This window comes from Ictalurus furcatus, chromosome 21, assembly GCF_023375685.1.
Source record: "Ictalurus furcatus strain D&B chromosome 21, Billie_1.0, whole genome shotgun sequence".
In the NCBI taxonomy this organism is placed as follows: Eukaryota; Metazoa; Chordata; class Actinopteri; order Siluriformes; family Ictaluridae; genus Ictalurus; species Ictalurus furcatus.
In genome coordinates, this window is record NC_071275.1 from 9,381,346 (window position 1) to 9,400,527 (window position 19,182).

The following is a 19,182-nucleotide window of genomic DNA, read 5'->3' on the forward strand; positions in this document are numbered from 1 at the left end:
TTTTAATGATGAAGGAAAGCATCTCTCTTCCTTTCATTCAGCTGTAATTAAACCAAAAGGCTTCCACCCATCACCAGCTGCTGGCAGTGAGAATGAGATCATGAGAAAGAGAGAGAGAGAGTGAGAGAGAAAAAAAAACATGAATTAAGAAAAAAGGAGAGGAGAGCCAGATTTAAACTTACAGCTTTAAGGAAAGAGAGATTCTCAAGGCACTAAGGAGTATACAGTATGCTTGCTATGCCATTTCATATATATTCAGAGAAATAATATTTATTGTTTAGAGGTATCCAATTAGCTGCTTGTCTTTTTCTACTCCTGGCTGGCTCGCCAATTAACAGCCCTAATTCTATACACTGCAGAGTTTATGTACTAATATTATAAAGTTTATTATACAGCTTACTTTGTTATACTGACTATGAAAGGTTATGCAAGGTCTTGTTTGGATTAGAAAAAAAATGCAAATGCACAGATGCTCAGAGATAAAGTTTAATGCGGCTGTGGTTCAGGTGGTAGAGCGGGTTGTCCACTAATCGTAGGGTTGGCGGTTCGATTCCCGGCCTACATGACTCTGCATACCGAAGTGTCCTTGGGCAAGACACTGAACCCCAAGTTGCTCCCGATGGCAAGTTAGCGCCTTGCATGACAGCTCTGCTACCATTGGTGTGTGAGTGTGTGTGAATGGGTGAATGAGACACAGTGTAAAGTACTTTGTATAAAAGCGCTATATAAGTGTAGACCATTTACCATAATGCGCCACATTAGCCTAGTCAGAGTGTTTATTAGTACTTGATTAGGAATTTAGCGTTGTTTTTTGTTAAGATGCAGTATACTGGAGGCTGGCATTATGTATTTTTCATTATAGCATGATGTTTTAGTCTTTAAGGCTTTTCCTTCCACTAAAAAAAACCTCATTGTGATGGAAAAAGTCTGACCCGGATCTACTTCAGTGACAAACACCTTGGCTAGAACAAGATATATTTTGTAACACCAATCGATTCCAATCCTCTAAAGGGATGTAGGGTTGGAGGTTCATTAGAAAGCCTTCCCAGCAAGTTTGTGTGTTTGCGTGTGTGTCAGCTTGTGGTTTTGCTGTAATGCAGTACAGCTGCACTTTCTGACTCACCTTTCACAACTTCTCTTTTGCAGACATGTCAGAGTGGCCGATGGTTCCAGTGTGTGCTCTCCCTTGGGAGAGGCAAGGTTGCCAGATCTCTGTTACAAAAAGGCCAAATCCAAAACTCAAAAGCTCTTAAAGTCCAACTGCATGACTCTCAATTTAAAAGTAAGATAGAATAGAATACTCTGCAGTATTAAAAACACAGTTTCTGTAAACAGTTTGTAAATAGCTAGTTCATGTTGATTTTTTGATCTAGTGTCATCAGCCAGTGGTCAGTGTTTGGGTTGGTTCTACCTTGGATACTGGGTCATATAACCTGGGAATTACTACATGGATCCGATTGAACCTTTTTCTTGAATCCTCTTCTTGTAACCTACTACTCCTGACTTGCTCACCATTTAAAATATTATCTGCTTCTATAACTATGCAAACCATTGAACAGTGTTGAGGTGAGCCCGTTTTCCTATCCTGCAACTGAGATAAATACCACAACACCCTGAAGCACTTCTTCACAAATACAGTTTCCGTAATTCATTCTTTCAACAAGGTATTAAATTGGTCTTATATTATTGCTGTAATAGATAAAGAGCAGCTATGAGAATCAATACATTCAGTTGAACCACACACAACATGTTCAACCACACACAACATGGTCATTCACTAAAGTCCTAAAATATTCTACAGATATTGTCATAAATTTATGAATTTATGAATTAATTAACCAGTAGACATGCATGCAATATGTTCATACAGTAAAATACCTATCTAATGTTGTAAATGGGAACCAGAGGCATGTATGAGAGGAGAGAACTACACATGGCCTTTAGTGCATGTTGACTTTTACAGCATTTGGCAGATGCCCTTATCCAAAATGACTTACAGAAGTGTTTTGTGGCCTTGAAGAAATAAATAAGGCCATTGTCTAATAATACCAATAAGCTAAAACCCTGTAAGAGCGGAGTTTATTATAGGAATTAGTACAGCTTTGATTTAGTGAACAAGGTTTTTGGTTTTCATTTAAAGACAGACAGCTGTTTGGATAGCCAGGAAACATTCATTCCACCACCTTGGTACCAGTATACAAAGACCGGGTGCATCTATGCCTTAAGGAATGGAGAGTCAAGTCCTGCGTGTGGCTCAAATGAATTTTACAGATATGCACCAGTGTTTCAAATCTGATGTGGGCAGTTACAGTGGTGGAATTGCAGCAGTGGGATGATGCGGCATAAAGCTGCAGTAGTCCAAGCTCAAGATGACAACAGACTGAGTGGACGTTTAAGAACACAGCAATCACACTCAGGTGCGGACCCAAACAACTGGTCCGAGAGGATCCGAGCAAGGTTATCTCGGTACGGTTTCAAACAAACTCTAGCACGATTTGATCCCAAAAAACACCCAAATACAGGAAGTGAATCAAACATGCCATGTGTTTTGGGGTGCTGATGACATTTTTTTCTGTAGATGCAAGCTAACAAACTAAGCCAAGGGACAGAGTAGCCAAGAGTAGCGGTAATGTGATGTGTTCTGGAGATTTGGACTGATGCACAAAAAGAGAAAATAAACAATACATGCGACACACAAAATGTTTTAAATGACTCATTTCTATAATTATCTAGTAATACTGTATATTGAGCGTGTTTACTTTTTTCTGTCCGTTTTTCTGTCCGATGAATGAATACATATTAACATATGTTTTCATCCCTACACCCCCCCACCAACATTATTTTGCTTTTTGTTTCGTTTAACTATGTGTAATGAGAAAATAAACCAAACCAAATAGCAAACAAACGAAAACTTTGATTCGAAATCAGCAACTGGAATAATAGATGTCAAAGTGCCATAAGGGTGTGTTGAGTGTTTCCATGGTAATATATGTGGTGATTTTGGGGTGATTCAGGTATAAGTATAATTTTTTTACAAAAATTAAACATGAATAACTTTTTAATATACAGGTATAGCTTAATTAATTAAAATGTACAAAATGCAAGCAATGAAATAAAAAAGTTAATGCACCACAGAGAAGGCATATAATACTCACTAACTGTAGCAAATTTAAACTTAACAAAACTTTGTTGACACAAATTTGTTTTAATTTTAAATATTTAAACTAAGTTTCAATGAATACGTTTGGACTTGATGTTTCACCTATGTGGAGACTCCTTCCAGAAATGTAGAATGAATAAACACTTCCTTACTTTTTTGTAAGATTGTATGGTTTTTGTTTTATCTTTTGTTAAAAAACATAAAACATTTTTTTTACTATTGGACTTCGATTATGTAGATCCCTGTTCCTGTGTATGAGATGTTACTATAGAAACAATAACATATTAGAACAAACACATTAATATAAACCTGTGATTTGTAGCTTCTCTACCAACATAGCTGCGGTTAAAGAAAACGAAACAACACCTTCGGACCAATCAGAAACGAGAATTCAACATCAGTGTTTATTTTTTAAACAGACCTGTTGAGTGTGTGTATTTGTCACAAGTTCCCCTTTAAGCAGCGCGCTGTGAAGCATGTGAGCGCGTGTGCACGAGCAGGTGCACGAGCACTGCTTTTCCCTTGTTGACAATCGTGACATTTCGACACGTGCATTTGTTTATGTTTCTGTTATGTCTCCTCCCCGTTCTGTCATTGGTTGTTGTTTCATGTGTGTCTGAATTGCCCTCAGCCGTCAGCCATTACAACGCTGATTATGTCCGCATATATATACCGCGCGCTTCCCAGCACACAACGCGGAATATTGAGTTAGAATAGATAAGAAATTACGATAGATAACCACAGTCACAGTCACAGTTCATAGTTTCATGTTTCATGTTTCAATTCATAGTCATAGTTCATGTCATGTTTCATGTTTAGGTTCGTTAGTTTAGTTCACGCTGGTTTCTCCGCTACCAGTCCCTCGCTGTAGCTTATGTTTCATGTTTTGTATCTCGACCCTATTTTCCGTGACCACGACCTTGATTCCTGCCTAGCCCTGTGTATGCCTGTTTGCCGATCGCCTGACCTTTTGCCTGTTTTTGGATTACGTTTTGGATCACGTTTTGGATTTGTCTGCCTGTCTCTCTCCTAAATAAAACCTGTTCATACTGTGCTTGCATCCGTCCTAATCTCCGTTACGTAACGAAACGTGACAGTATATTAAAGTATCACATAAATGCTGGGTACTCACTCTAATGTAAAATAAAGTGTATTACTCCTTCCACAGTTTCATCAAAGCAATAAAAATGGCCTCAGAATAAAAACTTTTGAATACTTAATATTGATTGTAATTAAGATTGTTGTTGCAAAGTGGTTGTTCAGTTAAACTGTGCATCTAGTGTGCAGGAAAATCAATTGTAAAGCACTTTAAGATGTCTGCGTTCTCCCAGGCTTGTCCACAAGACCCCTGCCTTCTCCCCGATCTGATTCATTTCTCTATATGAGATCATTAAATGGCACAGAGACGATTGCAAGTCTACTGAGAAAGCGATACTGTGGTTATTAACTGTTCTCCTCTTCATCCCGTCCCCAGAGACAAATTCAGCCTTTCACTTCCTTTCACTTTGTTAGATTTGATGCCACTTCTGCACTGTCAGTAACATTCACACTGTCTGGCTGGAAAGCTGCCTAAAAAAGCCACAGAGGATCCCATTTCAAGAGCTCCATCGATTGCTGTCACAATAAACATTCGGTTAATGCGTCCATTGCCCTGAAGAGAAGGCGTGATAAGGGAGCACCAATTACACAGCTATTACATGACGATGTAGAGCTATTGGGGAGAGATGACACTCGAGCACAAAATATGAGACAAGATATGACCTCTTGAACTTTGACCACACTGTGATATCTCTCCGCTGCTATTTGGGTTAACTCATTGAATCATGTGACGTGCTGATCTCCAGCTGCAGTCTCTGTAGTAAACAAGACAAACAATGCGAGATATCAAAATCAGCTATTGAGTATCAAACCTGCTAATATGACTGGACTTTTATAACACACCCGTCTTTAGTGTCTAGCTAGATGTGTGATGAATGGGAAGCATTATGTGACATGGCTACAAGTTGCTCTCAGTGTGGTATAAAGGAAACACTGTAGACAGTCTGTCTGCAGCCAGGCATTGTGGGAAAAGAAACTAAGCTGTTCTGGTGCTGTGTAGATGTGCTGAAATATTCAGGGTCGGCTAAGAATCGTTTTCTTACCTTGCTTCGTTTTTTGGACTGCTCTTGGCATGTCAAGATCCAGTTTTCATTGTGAATTTCAGAGAAATGTGCGAGGTTGTTAGCAGGGGACAGTTGTACCATAATTGACTATTTTATTCAAGTATTAGACAATAGATTTGGCAATGAAGGGCCCATATTCTTTCATATAAATGAACATAAGTTTGGAAATGTCTAGAAATGTGAAAGATAAATTCAACACCTAAAAACATTGGTTATAATGTTAGGAATAAAACACTTCAGGATGTGGTGTTATAGGAAAATAATCAACAATGAGCTGGTGTGATGAAGCTGAGTTACTCTTACCACTCTGAAGTTGATTATTTTTCTATAACGGCATGTTTTAAAATGTTTTATTCTACTTATACCACAGCAGTTTGCCACAGATGAAATATTTTTTATTTATGAGTAGCGTGACCATATTTTTTTATACTTATGTTGAATGTTGTGGAACATCCATGAAACCAATTGGTTCCTGTCTTCACAAATAGTTGTTCCCTCACCAGCCTCTCCCTTTTTTCTCTCTATCGAGACAAAAAAAAAAATCAATGCACCCTGTCATGTTACAAAGAAACCACAAAATCCAAACTCTTCTGTCTTGAAGACTTCCTGTGTCTGAAAACTTGAAGTTAAGGCTTTATCTCTGACTTTATCTCTGACGAGCTGACACTGGAGACACCTTCCATAAATGTAAAATAAACATAAACTTCACCCTATCATAAAAATACATACTTTCTTGCCAAATGCCATATATGTAAATGTAAATGTAAAGGAGTCTCCATCATACAAGTTAGTCACTGTAGAAATGATAAGGTATTAGAATGAGCACATTTATATAAACCTCTAATTTGCCTTGCAGTTGGAAAATTAATCAGCATCTTCTGACCAATCAGATTCGAGAATTCAGCAGTAGAAATTTGTTTTAAAGGTTTGAATTTTATGCCAGTAATCAATTTCACTATAGAATAATCTACAAATAAGTCTTACAGCTGGCCATTTTACATGAGGACATTTGTAACAAATCGTACCTCTTATTTATTTATTTATTTATTTATCACACAATGCAAATAAAAGTAACTGCAAGAATTAACTTATAAAATCATCTCATACAAGAACTGGTTAAAAAAAAGGTTACTTGGTCTACTTCAATACACAAGAATGAAAAAAAGTTGCTTGGATTATCCAAATGCTTGGGTTATTTTGGGCGTGAGAATCGATTCGTCTGACTCGCTTCAAAGAATCATTCGATGAAGGAACCGATTCGTTCAACACTCGTCCGTCACACTAGTGCGCGTGAAGCAGAGGGAGGGAAGAAGGAGAGATATTTTCCTCCTGTGCAGCAGAATATCTATCTATTTATTTATTATTTTTTGCCAAACCTAGCGTCTTCTAGTGCCCTGTGGCAGGGACGAACCGAGCATGGTGAGTCTAAAAATGACTTTTCATGGATTAGTAAGAAAAGTTTGTTCATTAAATTAAGTGCTTTAATACGCACGAGACGAAAATGCAAATGGCACGTGAGTTTTTTTTGTTTGTTTTTTTTTGCATTATGAGCATTTATTCTGACGATATGTTTGCGTATATTTGACGTTGAGTTTGGTTATTTATTCATATTGTAAGGGTGTTGTCTGTATGGAATGTTTTGAGTGTATGTTTAGGCTTATTTATTTAGTCTGTGTAGATATACAGTATATTCTGGCACACTTATAATTAACCTATATTTATATTTAATAAATATATATATTTTTTATAAACCTGTCTTGTGTTTGCAATTGTTTGATATCCATGAGACCAGAGTATTTTTGTGAATTTTTTAAACAAAAGATCAAAAGATTAAACAATATAGACAATTTGGCACAGCTGTCTTTGCTCATATTTACCAAGGGTGCCAATATTAATGGAGAGTTCTGTATAACAGGAATGATGTTGTAGGAAAATATCAACGTTGGGGTGCTGTGATGAACTGGCATTACTGTTACTAGACTGAAGTTGTAATAGAACATTGTTTGAGGAAAATGTGCTTAATTCCTCTTATTCCACAGCAATTTGCTAATAATTGTTTATAGTTACATTTAATATTGTGGAAGGTCCATAAAGCAAGTTAGATCCTGTTATCAATTACGTTCGAGCAGCTATAAACCGTCATTCCGTCAAACTCTCTTTTTTCTCGCTTTTTACAGTTAATAAAAAAATACATCTTGTCATGTAACAAGAAACTTTAGACCAAGCAACACCTTCTGACCAATCAGATTCGAGAATTCAACAGCACTGTGATATAAAGAAAATTAATTCAGGTGGTTATTTATATGAGCTCATTTTGTGATGTCACAAAATAGGTGCAGTGGCTTTAGACCAATCATGTCCAATGTGCAAATTATTTGAGGATGACACTGTGGTACTTGGAAACTTTTAGTAGTAGCTTTCATGTGCTAAGCGACTGTAGCTAGCTAAAATACCTCACATGTAATGATCAGATCACACTTTCCAGAAACATGCTGGTAAGTGGATTGGTTAAGAAAAATTGCCCCATAGATGTGAATGTGTGTGTGCATGGTACTCTGTGACGGACTCTGTGTATTCCTGCCTCACGCCTAGTGTTCCTCAGTCCTGACCAGGATAAACTGTTACTGATAGTGAGTGAGAGTGGCACTTGGTTATTATTTGGGTTTTTTGAGCTTCTCTGTGACGTTCAGCTTCGTCTCCAATGATATTTAAAGTAATATGTGGCCGTACAAGAAATTCCATTATATGATATATTGTGCAATATATGGATTTCACTTTTATCCCATACAAATGCTAGGCTATATCAGCATATACAAACATATCTACTAGTTCATGTGATGGTTCAGTGGTTGATTTTTCTTTTTTCTTTTGATTGATTGATTTATTGATTGATTGGTTATTGGCCAGTCATTAATATGGGTGTTGTCAGTTTCAATTCTTTGATAAGACTTTTATAACGGCACTTTTGATTGCATTTAGCATAAACAATATGACAGACATCAACTCATCAACAGAATAAAAATGCAAGGCAAGTAACTGTACTTAAGGTCCGCCCCCCCCCCCCCCCACACAAATATGTGAATATACAGCATATAATCCCATGATCATGTACATACGTACAGTTTATGACCATATAACACATTTCCGAATAAAATAAAGTTGGTGAAGGTAATTTTATGTAGTGTATTGTAAGAATAAACCTTCAGACATCATCAGCTCAGGTTCAGAGCAATGCCAGGCCTGAATTTCTCTATATATTGTATCTTATTTATTGTGTGCTTGACCAGATGAGTGTTTTCATGGGTATTAATATTTCAGATTAATCATGTGTATCAATATTTCAGAATATCGCAACCCTTACACTAAATATTATTAGTATCTTAAAAGAAATGTTATTTATATCTGTCACTAACACTGAAGCACTATTCTTTATGTCTACACATCTTCCAAACCAACATCCCTGACCATGCACGGATTAAAAATAGAGGTATGCCTGACTTCCAGGCATCTGATTGGCTGCATGGGCCTTCCTTGTCACTCTGCGTGGCAACAGCCTCTCTGTCCACCCAGCAACCCCCTACTCTCCCCCATCATCCCCTCATGCTTTTGTGCCTTCAAGGGGCTTTTCTGCAGCATCCAGAGTGGTTGCCACGGCAACGCAACTCTGACCCGGGCTGCTGCGGTTAAAAGGCTTGACCTGGATTTTTAACATTTATTTATTTATTTTTCTGCTTTAGACTGCGGGCTTGATTCGCACGCTTTTAATAGCTTGAATCCAAGTGTGTCCACCCTCCATCAGAAAAACGAGTGTAATATGTCATTTGTGTCCGAGTTCAAATGAAATCCAATCAAGCAGCGTTTCACAGAGGCTTCTTCATGGGAAAGACCAGCAGTAAACATGCTTCTGTTTGTTTCGTGATGCACTTTAAATATCACAGCATCGGAAATGACTACATTCATCATGCATATTCAGAGTGTGACATTTCCAGTCGTCCCAGCAAATCAATTAGCAATGTTGAGTTGTGCTCCGTGAAGCATGTTTTCCCATGTTTTTGGTTGAATGTGGGTCAGTCTCGGCTGGCCGGGATGATTTGAACAGGATTGGCTGGATGAGCTGTAGCTATGTAGGTGAGAAGAGGGTCCTTAAGAGGAGAAAAACACATTAATTGCTAATGCTGATGCTTGCACCTTTACTGGTGGCATGCTGGAGGTAATGCAGTCTTGCTACAGAGTTATAGATCAGTTCCCACTCTATTCAGACTAATCTTGGGCTTCGGAATGAGCCTAAAAAACCTAATTTTTTAAGTTACATTTTTTACATTTGAAGCTTATTTTTTCATTGCTTCCATAAGTAAGGAATGCTACCATAGGAAAATGATCAACGTTGGGTCGGTGTGATGAACCGGCGTTCCTGTTACCATGCTGCAGTTTATTATTTTCCTATAACAGAACATCGTTTGAGGAAAATTTGTTTTATTCCTCTTATACCACAGTAATCTGCCAAAAATGACATCATACTTTTTTTATCCATTTGTAGTTACGTTTTATATTGTGGAACGTGCACAAAACAAGTTAGTTCCTGTTATAGCAGTTATAAACAGTCGTTCCATCAACCTCTCTGTTTTTTTCTCTCTCGTTACAGTTAATAAGACAAAACTGTTAGTCATATTAGGTGATTAGGGATGACAGGAGGATGTTTGTGGGTGTTTCTAATTTGCATAATTAAGTATATTCATAAGTGCTGGCATTTTTAACAAGGATCAAGGTGTAGAGATGTTCTTAGGTGATTTGAATTTTTCCATCATTATTTGTAAAGATTCAAAATGATTGGTATTAATAGATGCTTAATACCAGCCTGACTCTAGCACTAGCAACTTTCAGTAATGCTTCCCTGGACAATTAGGACTTTCCGCAGCACAATTTCTCACTGATTAAATGCCTTATAATTTCTGTTGTTATATTCCAGCCTCTCATTAGATCCAAACAGGTGTTGTTTTTGTCTCCATGAGCCAGTAGGTGTGACATTATAATGCAAAGCCAGAGACAGAGATAGAACTGTCGGCACTTGGCGCAGCCCACAGCTCATCTGCTGTGTTCCCGAAGCGTCAGCTCTCTGTCTCAGTCAGACTGTGTGGGAGAGACTATTTCTGTCTGAGCTGCCGTTCCTCATCGTGCAGCAGCGGCGCTGAAGAGCTAATTCCCCCCATACCACCCCCCTCCCCATCTCACTTCTCTCCACTTAACTCGGCTCCTGTGGTGCTGCTCATTCCGTAGGCTCTGTCTCGGATCCGTCTTGGAGGCTCACAAGAGTATTCCCGGTATTCCGGATTGGCACACGAGGTTTGGGATTGATATGAGAAAGCTTGCAGTCTGGACGTCTAGCGAGAGAGATGAAGGAATTGAGTTTGACTTATAAAATAATAACGGTGCTGTCTTCACGTCTCTGTACACGTTTGTTTACGAGGTCGAGAACCCCTGGAACAACTGATTACTGGCACATACCTAAAGCTGATTTGATTTCCGTGGGTAATTTAAGGAATAGAAGGATTTTACTCTGGTATGTGAGGTCATGTGATGCTGCGTTCAGTGTCCTGCTCTGTGTCTCCATCTGCATCTGTCTCTCGGGCTGCTAAAGTTGCCTTTTTTTTATTCCAATTAAGCAGTCTGTGTGCTAACTGTTTGTTTTTTTCTCCAGTAATATAACTGAAGGACTCATTTAAGTCTGATGCTTAATTACAGCAAATCTCTTCTCAGGGAGAAGACCCAGATGTGCTGTCCTCATAGTAGAGCATTTCTCACTCAGGCATCCTGATATTTAATTAACGCCTGCTTTTAAAAAAAAAAAAACATTGCTCACCACTCATGATCATGTGCCTTTCCCGTTCTCTTTTCACTCTTTGTTGTAGATGTCATGGAGCAGCCGAGAACGCTTCACTCTGGTTGTTTGGTGACGGGGGTCCGTACTCCACCCATCCGCCGCAACAGCAAGCTGGCCAGCCTTGGGCGCATCTTCAAACCCTGGAAGTGGAGGAAAAAGAAAAATGAGAAGTTGAGGCAAGGCTCAGCGGGTGAGGGCAGATCAATGGAGACGCTACACTTGTTTTTATCAGGTTCACCAGCCATCAAGATGCAAATGGAAAAGGACAACCGCTGAGCAGATATAAATGTTATTCTGGGTGGGGGTTCATTCTCAGTACAGCAGTGACACTCGCTATGTTTCCATCCACGAATTTTGGGATACTCTGCTCTCATGGATATCAAACAATTGCAAACAAAACACAGGTTTATAAAAAAAAAAGAAAAATTGTTAAATATTGGTGTACAAAAATTATTGGCACCCTTTTAGTGAATACTTTGTGCTACCTCCCTTTGCCAAGATTAGAGCTTAGAGTCTTCTCCTATAATGCCTGATGAGGTTGGAGAATACATGGCGAGGGATCTGAGATCGTTCCTCCATACAGAATCTCTCCAAATCCTTCAAATTTCGAGGTCCATGCTGGTGGACTCTCCTCTTCAGTTCGCCCCACAGGTTTTCTATGGGTTTCAGGTCAGGGGACTGGGATGGCCATGGCAGAACCTTGATTTTGTGGTCATTAAACCATTTTTGGTTGATTTTGATGTGTTTTGGATCATTGTCCTGCTGAAACATCCAGCCACGGCCTATTTGAAGCTTTCTGGCAGAGACAGTCTGGTTTTCATTTAATATCTGTTGATATTTCATAGAGTCCATGATGCCATGTATCCTAACAAAATGTCCAGGTCCTCTGGCAGAAAAACAGTCCCAAAACATTAAAGAGCCACCACCATATTTAACCGTGGGCATGAGGTACTTTTCCATATGACTACCTCTCTGTGTGCGCCAAAACCACCTCTGGTGTTTACCAAAAAGCTCTATTTTGGTTTCATCTGACCATAGAACCCGATCCAGTAGTGTCTGGCAAACTGAAGATACTTGAGTTTGTTTTTGGATGAGAGTAGAGGCTTTTTTCTTGAAACCCTTCCAAAAAACTTGTGGTGATGTAGGTGACTTCGGATTGTAGTTTTGGAGACTTTCTGACCCCAAGATGCAACTAACTTCTGTAGTTCTCAAGCTGTGATCCTTGGAGATTTTTTGGCCACTCGAACCATCCTCTTCACAGTGCATTGAGACGATATAGACACACGTCCAATTCCAGGTTGATTCATAACATTTCCAGTTGACTGGAACTTCTTAATTATTGCTCTGATGGTGGAAATGGACATTTTCAGTGCTTGTGCTATTTTCTTATAGCCACGTCCCATTTTGTGAAGCTCAACAACCTTTTGCCGCACATCACAGCTATATTCCTTGGTCTTACCCATTGTTATGAATGACTAAGGGAATTTGGCCTTTGTGTTACCTAATATTTTTACCCCTGTGAATCAGGAAGTCATGGTTGAACAACTTCCTGTTCCTAGTCACCCAGGTGTACTAAAAAAAGTAAAATATCAGTGGGAATATACTTCAAATATATTTTTCTCATATGAATTCATAGGGGTGCCAATAATTGTTGCACACCTATATTTAACAAAGATTTTTTTTATAAACCTGTTTTGTTTTCAATTGTTTGATATCCATAAGAGCAGAGTATTTTTTAATGAAAATTTTGAACAAAAGATCAAAAGGCTAAACAATAAAGACAATTTTTCACAGCCTTCTTTACTCATATTTACCAAGGTTGCCAATATTAGTGGTGTTTCGTACAACAGCACATCCCTGAGTGTTTTATTCCTTACATATTGCTGAGTTACAGACAAAAGCTCATCATTTTCCATGTACACTGGCTATTAATGGTCTAACTGTCACCAGTGTCAGTTTTTAAATGGAGATTTTTGGTTGGTGGACTGTTTTTCAACCCAGCTGTGATAGTGAGGTGTACAGTATAAAAACCCCAATTACAATAATTGTACAACAGCTATGTATGTGCTGCCCCCTGCAGGCTTGGAAAGGAAAGTTTCAGGACGGCAGAGCCGCGGTGAACTGGTGAGGAAGAACGAAGCAGAGATGGGCACAGGTGAGAAACAGCGTTCTCATCCTCACAGCTCCAGCCGTGCCCATCACTCTCCGCTGTTATACAGCGAACCCGAGCCAACTCGTTTCACACTGTACAACCACTGAGGGAGTCATTACACCTTTATCAAAAAGTGATGACAGCAGCAGCAGAGTTTGGAGGCATCATTTATCACAGAATCCATACTGATGTTTCTGTGTGAATAATACAGCTACTGATTTTTATGGATTTTGTAAAGACTAGCAAATAATAAAAATATACACTCACTGGCCACTTTAATAGGAAAACCTGCTCAATCATGCAAACATCGCCTGATCTTTTTCCGATCTTCAGTTTGGGTGAGTCACTACCCAGTGTAGCATCACATTCCTGTTTGTGTCTGACAAGAGTATAACCCAGTGTGGCCTTCTGCTATTGTAGTCCATCCGCCTCAAGGTTTGCTAGATTCTGAGGTGCATTCTGAGATGCTTTTCTGCTTATCATGGTTGTAAAGCGTGGTTATTTGAGTTACCGTAGGCTTCCTGTCAGCTTCTACCAGTCCACAGAAGTGCTGCGATCTGGATTTTTTAAAAACCAACATTCTGTCTAAACTCTAGAGATTGTAATGTGTGAAACTCACAGAAGATCTTAAATTCTCTGGCACCAACAGACATACCCCAGTCAAAGTCACTGAGATCACTCTTTTTCCCCATCCTGATGTTTGATGTGAACATTAACTGAAGCTCTTGACCTGTAACTATGATTTTATCCATTGTACTGCTGCCACATGATTGGATAATTGGTTAATTTCATGAATGAGCAGTTGTGCAGGTGTTCCTATTAAAGAGGTTAGGGGAAATAAGGATTGTCAAGTTTGTAAAATAAAAGGATCCCAAAAAACATCCAAAACTCAAAATATGTTCATTTCCTAAACTGCTTAAAAGGCAAACATAATGATTTCTATTGAAAAATCTATTGGAATATTTTAAAACATTCATGATAGAGATAAAAAATGTCATTGCAATTATTTTGCTGAGCACTGTGATAGCAAAATTCCTTATGATATATGAAATGTGGTGGATCCATAGTGTCTGTTTTTAATTAATGCAAGCTAATCATTTCTTTCTTTCTTTCTTTCTTTCTTTCTTTCTTTTAAAAAGCCACCAAGACTATAGTAAATGCTTTTAATTTTCAAATTAATTAAACTGGGAGTCTGTTTTGCTATTTTGCTAGCCACCTTGTGTACTGGTTCACACAGCATAGAGTGTAATACAATATACCAAGCCTAATGTTAGCAAACCTTTTAGAAATGTTTTTAACAGAACAACATTTTGCCTAAATAGCTAACATTTGTGAAAATATATAGCATTTTACCTAATGTTAGCTAGCCTGCTAGTGAGCTTTGGCAACTGGTTTAGACAATTTAACAGCTAGTTTAATGTTAACTAGCGTACTATTGAACTTTGCTACTGCTTTACACAATATATGAGTTATTCTAAGGTTAACTAGTGTACTATTGAACTTTAATACTGCTTTACACAATATATGAGTTATTCTAATGTTAACCAGCGTACTATTTAACTTTACTACTGTTTACACAATATATGAGTTATCCCAATGTTAGCTAGCTTGCTAGCAATTTTTAGCAATCAGACTGCTTCTGATTTTTATAGCGATAAAAGTGTAAAAAATGTATTTTAAGATACTTTTACTTGTCTACGTTTATTTTTGTTTTTATTTTTAATTAAAATGGCTGTTTAGTTTATCTAAACCTGTTGTGTTTAGATTCCTCTCTGTGGCTGTGTTTTAGGTTCTGGCCTGGCATGTGGGGGCAACTCAGAAGAACCAGAGATGTCGACTCAGGAATATTCAGACTGCGAGGAGAGAGAGGAAGAGGCCATGGCACCGCTGGCCAGCAACACAGAGGACCTGGGGTCAGATGAGGACAATCCTTCCTCAGGCAAGATTAGTGTAGACCGGGATGTTAAGAACATCATGGGGCTCTTATAGTGCGTGCGCGTCATGTTGGAATTATGGTAATTATGAGATTACAGCTTGGAACTGATTCTATGGAAATGCACACACCACCTTAAAGTCTTTTCGATAGATACATTAACTCACAACGCTGTCGAATTCTCGAATCTGATTGGTCAGAATGTGTTGATAAATTTTCTATAACAGCAGCTCTGATAGCTGCAAATATATATTTTTATAAATGCACTCGTTCTAATACATTATTGTTTCTATAGTAACAACTCATTCACAGGGGTTTGGGTGGCAGATGTGCTACATGAAATTAGTTAACATTTATGGAAGGAGTCTCCAGTGTCAACACTTTGTAAAAGTCAGAGGTAAAGTTGTCACTTTCTGAGTTTTCAGATTCTCTGTAAAAGTTTCCTTTTTTGTCTTATTAACTTCAAGATAGTGAAAAAACCCACCAATTTGGGGTGGTAATAGTGACATCGTCTTATAATGCATCACACCACCCTGTTGATTATTTTCCTATAACAGCACATGCCCAGCACACGGTTTTTATTCCTTTCTTATTATGCGATTTTAACTAGAATATATTGGGGAATAAAAGAAAAGAACATTTTCATAATTTTATCTCAAATCATGGCCCTCTTTGTGCATATTTATAATATGGTGGCATTAGACAATGTTGACTAAGAGCTTTTACAAAATTCATGGTTCATTATGTTTTTACTGTAAGTCTGTCATGATGTAAGCGCACTACAAGGGTGTATTTATATAAAAATGTCAGTGAATATTGTATGTTGGTGAATTTCTATAGTGTGTAGCCTACTTCAGGACAAGTCCTGCTATTCAATTTCCAGGGAACATACTGTAGTATACTGCAATAAGCGTATGTTCTTTGTAAAATTAGCAATTTACATTCAAATCAGGGAAAATCTGTGAAGTTTGAAATAACATTTTGTGCGCGAAAAGCTTACATGTGCAGCTTCAATGTCCCACTAGGTGGCGACAAAAACCAGAGAATCCTAAAATCAGTCCTCGTTTCTGTTTACAGTACAAGATGCCACAGAATACACTGAGACAGCGGAGGAGAACAGCCACAACGAAGAGGAGGAGGAAGAAGAAGAGGAGGAAGAGGTTTCAGCGCCTGTACCATCTATCAACGACAGCGTTCCTCTTGTGGAGCTTGCCCGCAGTGTGGAGGAGTTGAAAGCACAGCCAGCGCTAAGAGAAGTGCGCACTCCTCCTCCCAGAGTGCCAGCAAAGCTCCTGCCCAGACTGGGGAGTCTGGACAGTCAGTACCACATGACTATTAATTAAAATGAAAGCATAATCTGAAATGTAAACATTTAATACTTTTTAGTTTAAAGGTTAACCTGTACTAGTACTGGATGCTGCTAGTGGAGACAGTTCAACTAAAATAAGGGGAAGGAATGTCGACTGGGGTGTGTTAAGAACACATGGCTATGAAAATAAATTTGAAGTTATTTCTTGAGTTTCTGCTACTAGAACTTTCTCCCACAACGTTACAGTAAAAGGTCTGTTTCCCCATCACGCAGGTTCACACCCGACACACCAGACACGTCCGGCTCCAGCCACCCTTCCCAGGAACTTCACTCTTCCCAAAGACACACTGAGGGGCCGGATATCCACCCCTACAGGCTCACCACACCTGGGCAACATGCATCTGCTGTTGCCCCCTACCTGCATCATCGAGGAACTGCACCGAGCACTTGCCACCAAACACCAGCAGGACAGGTGAGGATTTACAGAACGTCAAAACACGTAGTGAAAGTCGGTAGAACTGCACAATATAATTTTTTTCTTTTGAATGGAATATCAGGATCTTGAATATGGTTGGATAAAAAGACACGTTATGAGTAGGGTTACCAGATTTCAGCAAAATTTCTAGACCAAGGCTGCGTCCGAAATCGCATCCTATGACTGTATGTACTGCATTGCCATTGAAACAGTACATGCTAATCAGTACGTGTGTGTATTATAACTACAATCCTGGACATACTACATCCACCATGTTAGCGTTGTCATGTGATCTTCGACGTCATCATAAACACAAAAATCTTAAACAAGTTTATTTGACTATTGTTAAACAAGTCCTGTTTTAGCAAGGTTTAGTACTTTAAAAGAGCCGACTCTATCTTCCGCGTTGTTTTTTCTGACCTCGCCCCGTTGCAATGTGTTATTTTTTGACTCGCCGGAAGAAGTTCAACATCCGGGTATTTATCACCTACTTTTTCTCGCATACTTAGAATTCGGACATACTACCCCTCTGGCATACTGCTTTTCGCCTACTATATAGTAGGTAAGTATGTGGTTTCGGACGCAGCCAAACTAGTTTGTAAACACCGCCCCAAAAAAACCTGAACATTTCCCAAAAATTCCAGAATTGGGGACAGATTTTTTTCTTTTTTCCTCAGACACTGAGTGGGAAACAAGTTCACTGTGGTGTGCACGCATTTATGATTTTACCATGTCTGCAAATATGTTACAGCAGAAATAGTTCTGTTCATCATAGACACACTGTCTGCACTTATACTTTCCCTTTATTTGCCATAACCTATGTTTGCAGAAATTGATTAGATTTAGTCTAAAACAAGGTCTTGGCAGCCACAGACTGCTTATAAACCACCTGCCAATCTAGCCTAATTAGGTGTAAAAAAAAAAAAAAAAAAAAAAAAGGCAACTCTGGCAACCCTGGTAATGAAAGAAATAACTATTTACATATTTCATGCTTGAATATTATAATTTTAGGGTTTGAAATCTGCTTAATTTGAAGAATGCTTGACCCCCCCATTTCTTCCTTGCTGTAATAGAAAACACAAGCAAGTCATACTTGTGTCATTTCACCTAGCTGCCAGGTTATAAAGTGGCTAGAAAAAGAAATTTAGTAGTGGATACAGTGAGGACCAAACACAAGCAAATATACTTTTTATACAATTTCTACTAGGAATTGCCTTGACATTTAAAATTTCTGGCAAATTAGTCCACACAGGCAAACCAATCAGGTTGCGTAGGGGGCATCCTTTGTATAAAATAATTATAGGAATAAAATCACAAGGCATAAACCATCCTGAAGTGTTTTATTCCATTAATATCACAGCAGTTTGCTAACAATTAAGGTTTTTTCCGCTTTATTAAAGAACAACACGCCACATACATTTAGCCTGTTAAGACATCGCATTGTCTCATACTGTAGGTGGAGATTTGATTTATGGACATATGTGCATGTTTATTTGTTGATATTTTGACAGTTTTAATAGTAAAGAGGTGCGCTGTTCGCCGAAGCGCCGCTCGGATGGTCACGTGTCTCGCACCTCCAGCATGGAGAGTGAGCAACAGGGAGGAGAGGTGGGGAGCAAGAAGGAAGCGGAGGAAAATAAAGAGAACATGGGTCTGGACGAGTACTACAGCGATCAGGACAGCTGGAACGAATCTGTGATCTCGGGTACATACCGCCAGCACCGCGATTACTGCATGGTGTCAGTGATGTCACCCCTAAAGCTGTTTATATCAGACTTAGATTTAGATGTTTAGATGTCACGGTTTTCACATCTTAAAAAAGTAGGAGATGTACTGTATAAGTTATACCTCAGCGCTGTTGCATTCTCTATTAAAAATATATGAGTGGACTATTTTCCTTAGCATTTTATATTAGGTGTATCACCACTGCTAAACTGGTTTTAAATGACACTGGACGTGGTATTGAGTTCTAAAATATCTCTTCAAAAGAGTTTGATTTATTGATCCCTGAGGGAAAGGGTTTAACTTGAGGGTATTATATAGGGGCAATATGACAAAAATATCATATTCTCAAAGGCATTACACGATATGTACCACGATATCGCTGACAAAC

General features: G+C 38.7%; 1 protein-coding gene across 7 annotated transcripts in view; it reads left to right on the forward strand.

The window, feature by feature from the left end:
* Positions 1-6,530: 6,530 nt before the first annotated feature.
* phactr3b (phosphatase and actin regulator 3b) overlaps positions 6,531-19,182 on the forward strand; it is a 38,957-nt gene continuing 26,305 nt past the window's right edge. For 6 of the 7 annotated variants that reach the window (XM_053652739.1, XM_053652740.1, XM_053652746.1 and 3 more), the window contains exons 1-7: positions 6,531-6,741; positions 11,229-11,390; positions 13,281-13,355; positions 15,142-15,291; positions 16,363-16,602; positions 16,868-17,066; positions 18,581-18,774. In XM_053652739.1, the coding sequence (XP_053508714.1) occupies positions 6,567-6,741; positions 11,229-11,390; positions 13,281-13,355; positions 15,142-15,291; positions 16,363-16,602; positions 16,868-17,066; positions 18,581-18,774 (1,195 nt within the window). In that variant the 5' untranslated portion in view covers positions 6,531-6,566. Of the gene's footprint in view, positions 6,742-10,369; positions 10,663-11,228; positions 11,391-13,280; positions 13,356-15,141; positions 15,292-16,362; positions 16,603-16,867; positions 17,067-18,580; positions 18,775-19,182 lie in introns of those variants that run through there. The other variant, XM_053652741.1, reaches the window with a different exon arrangement.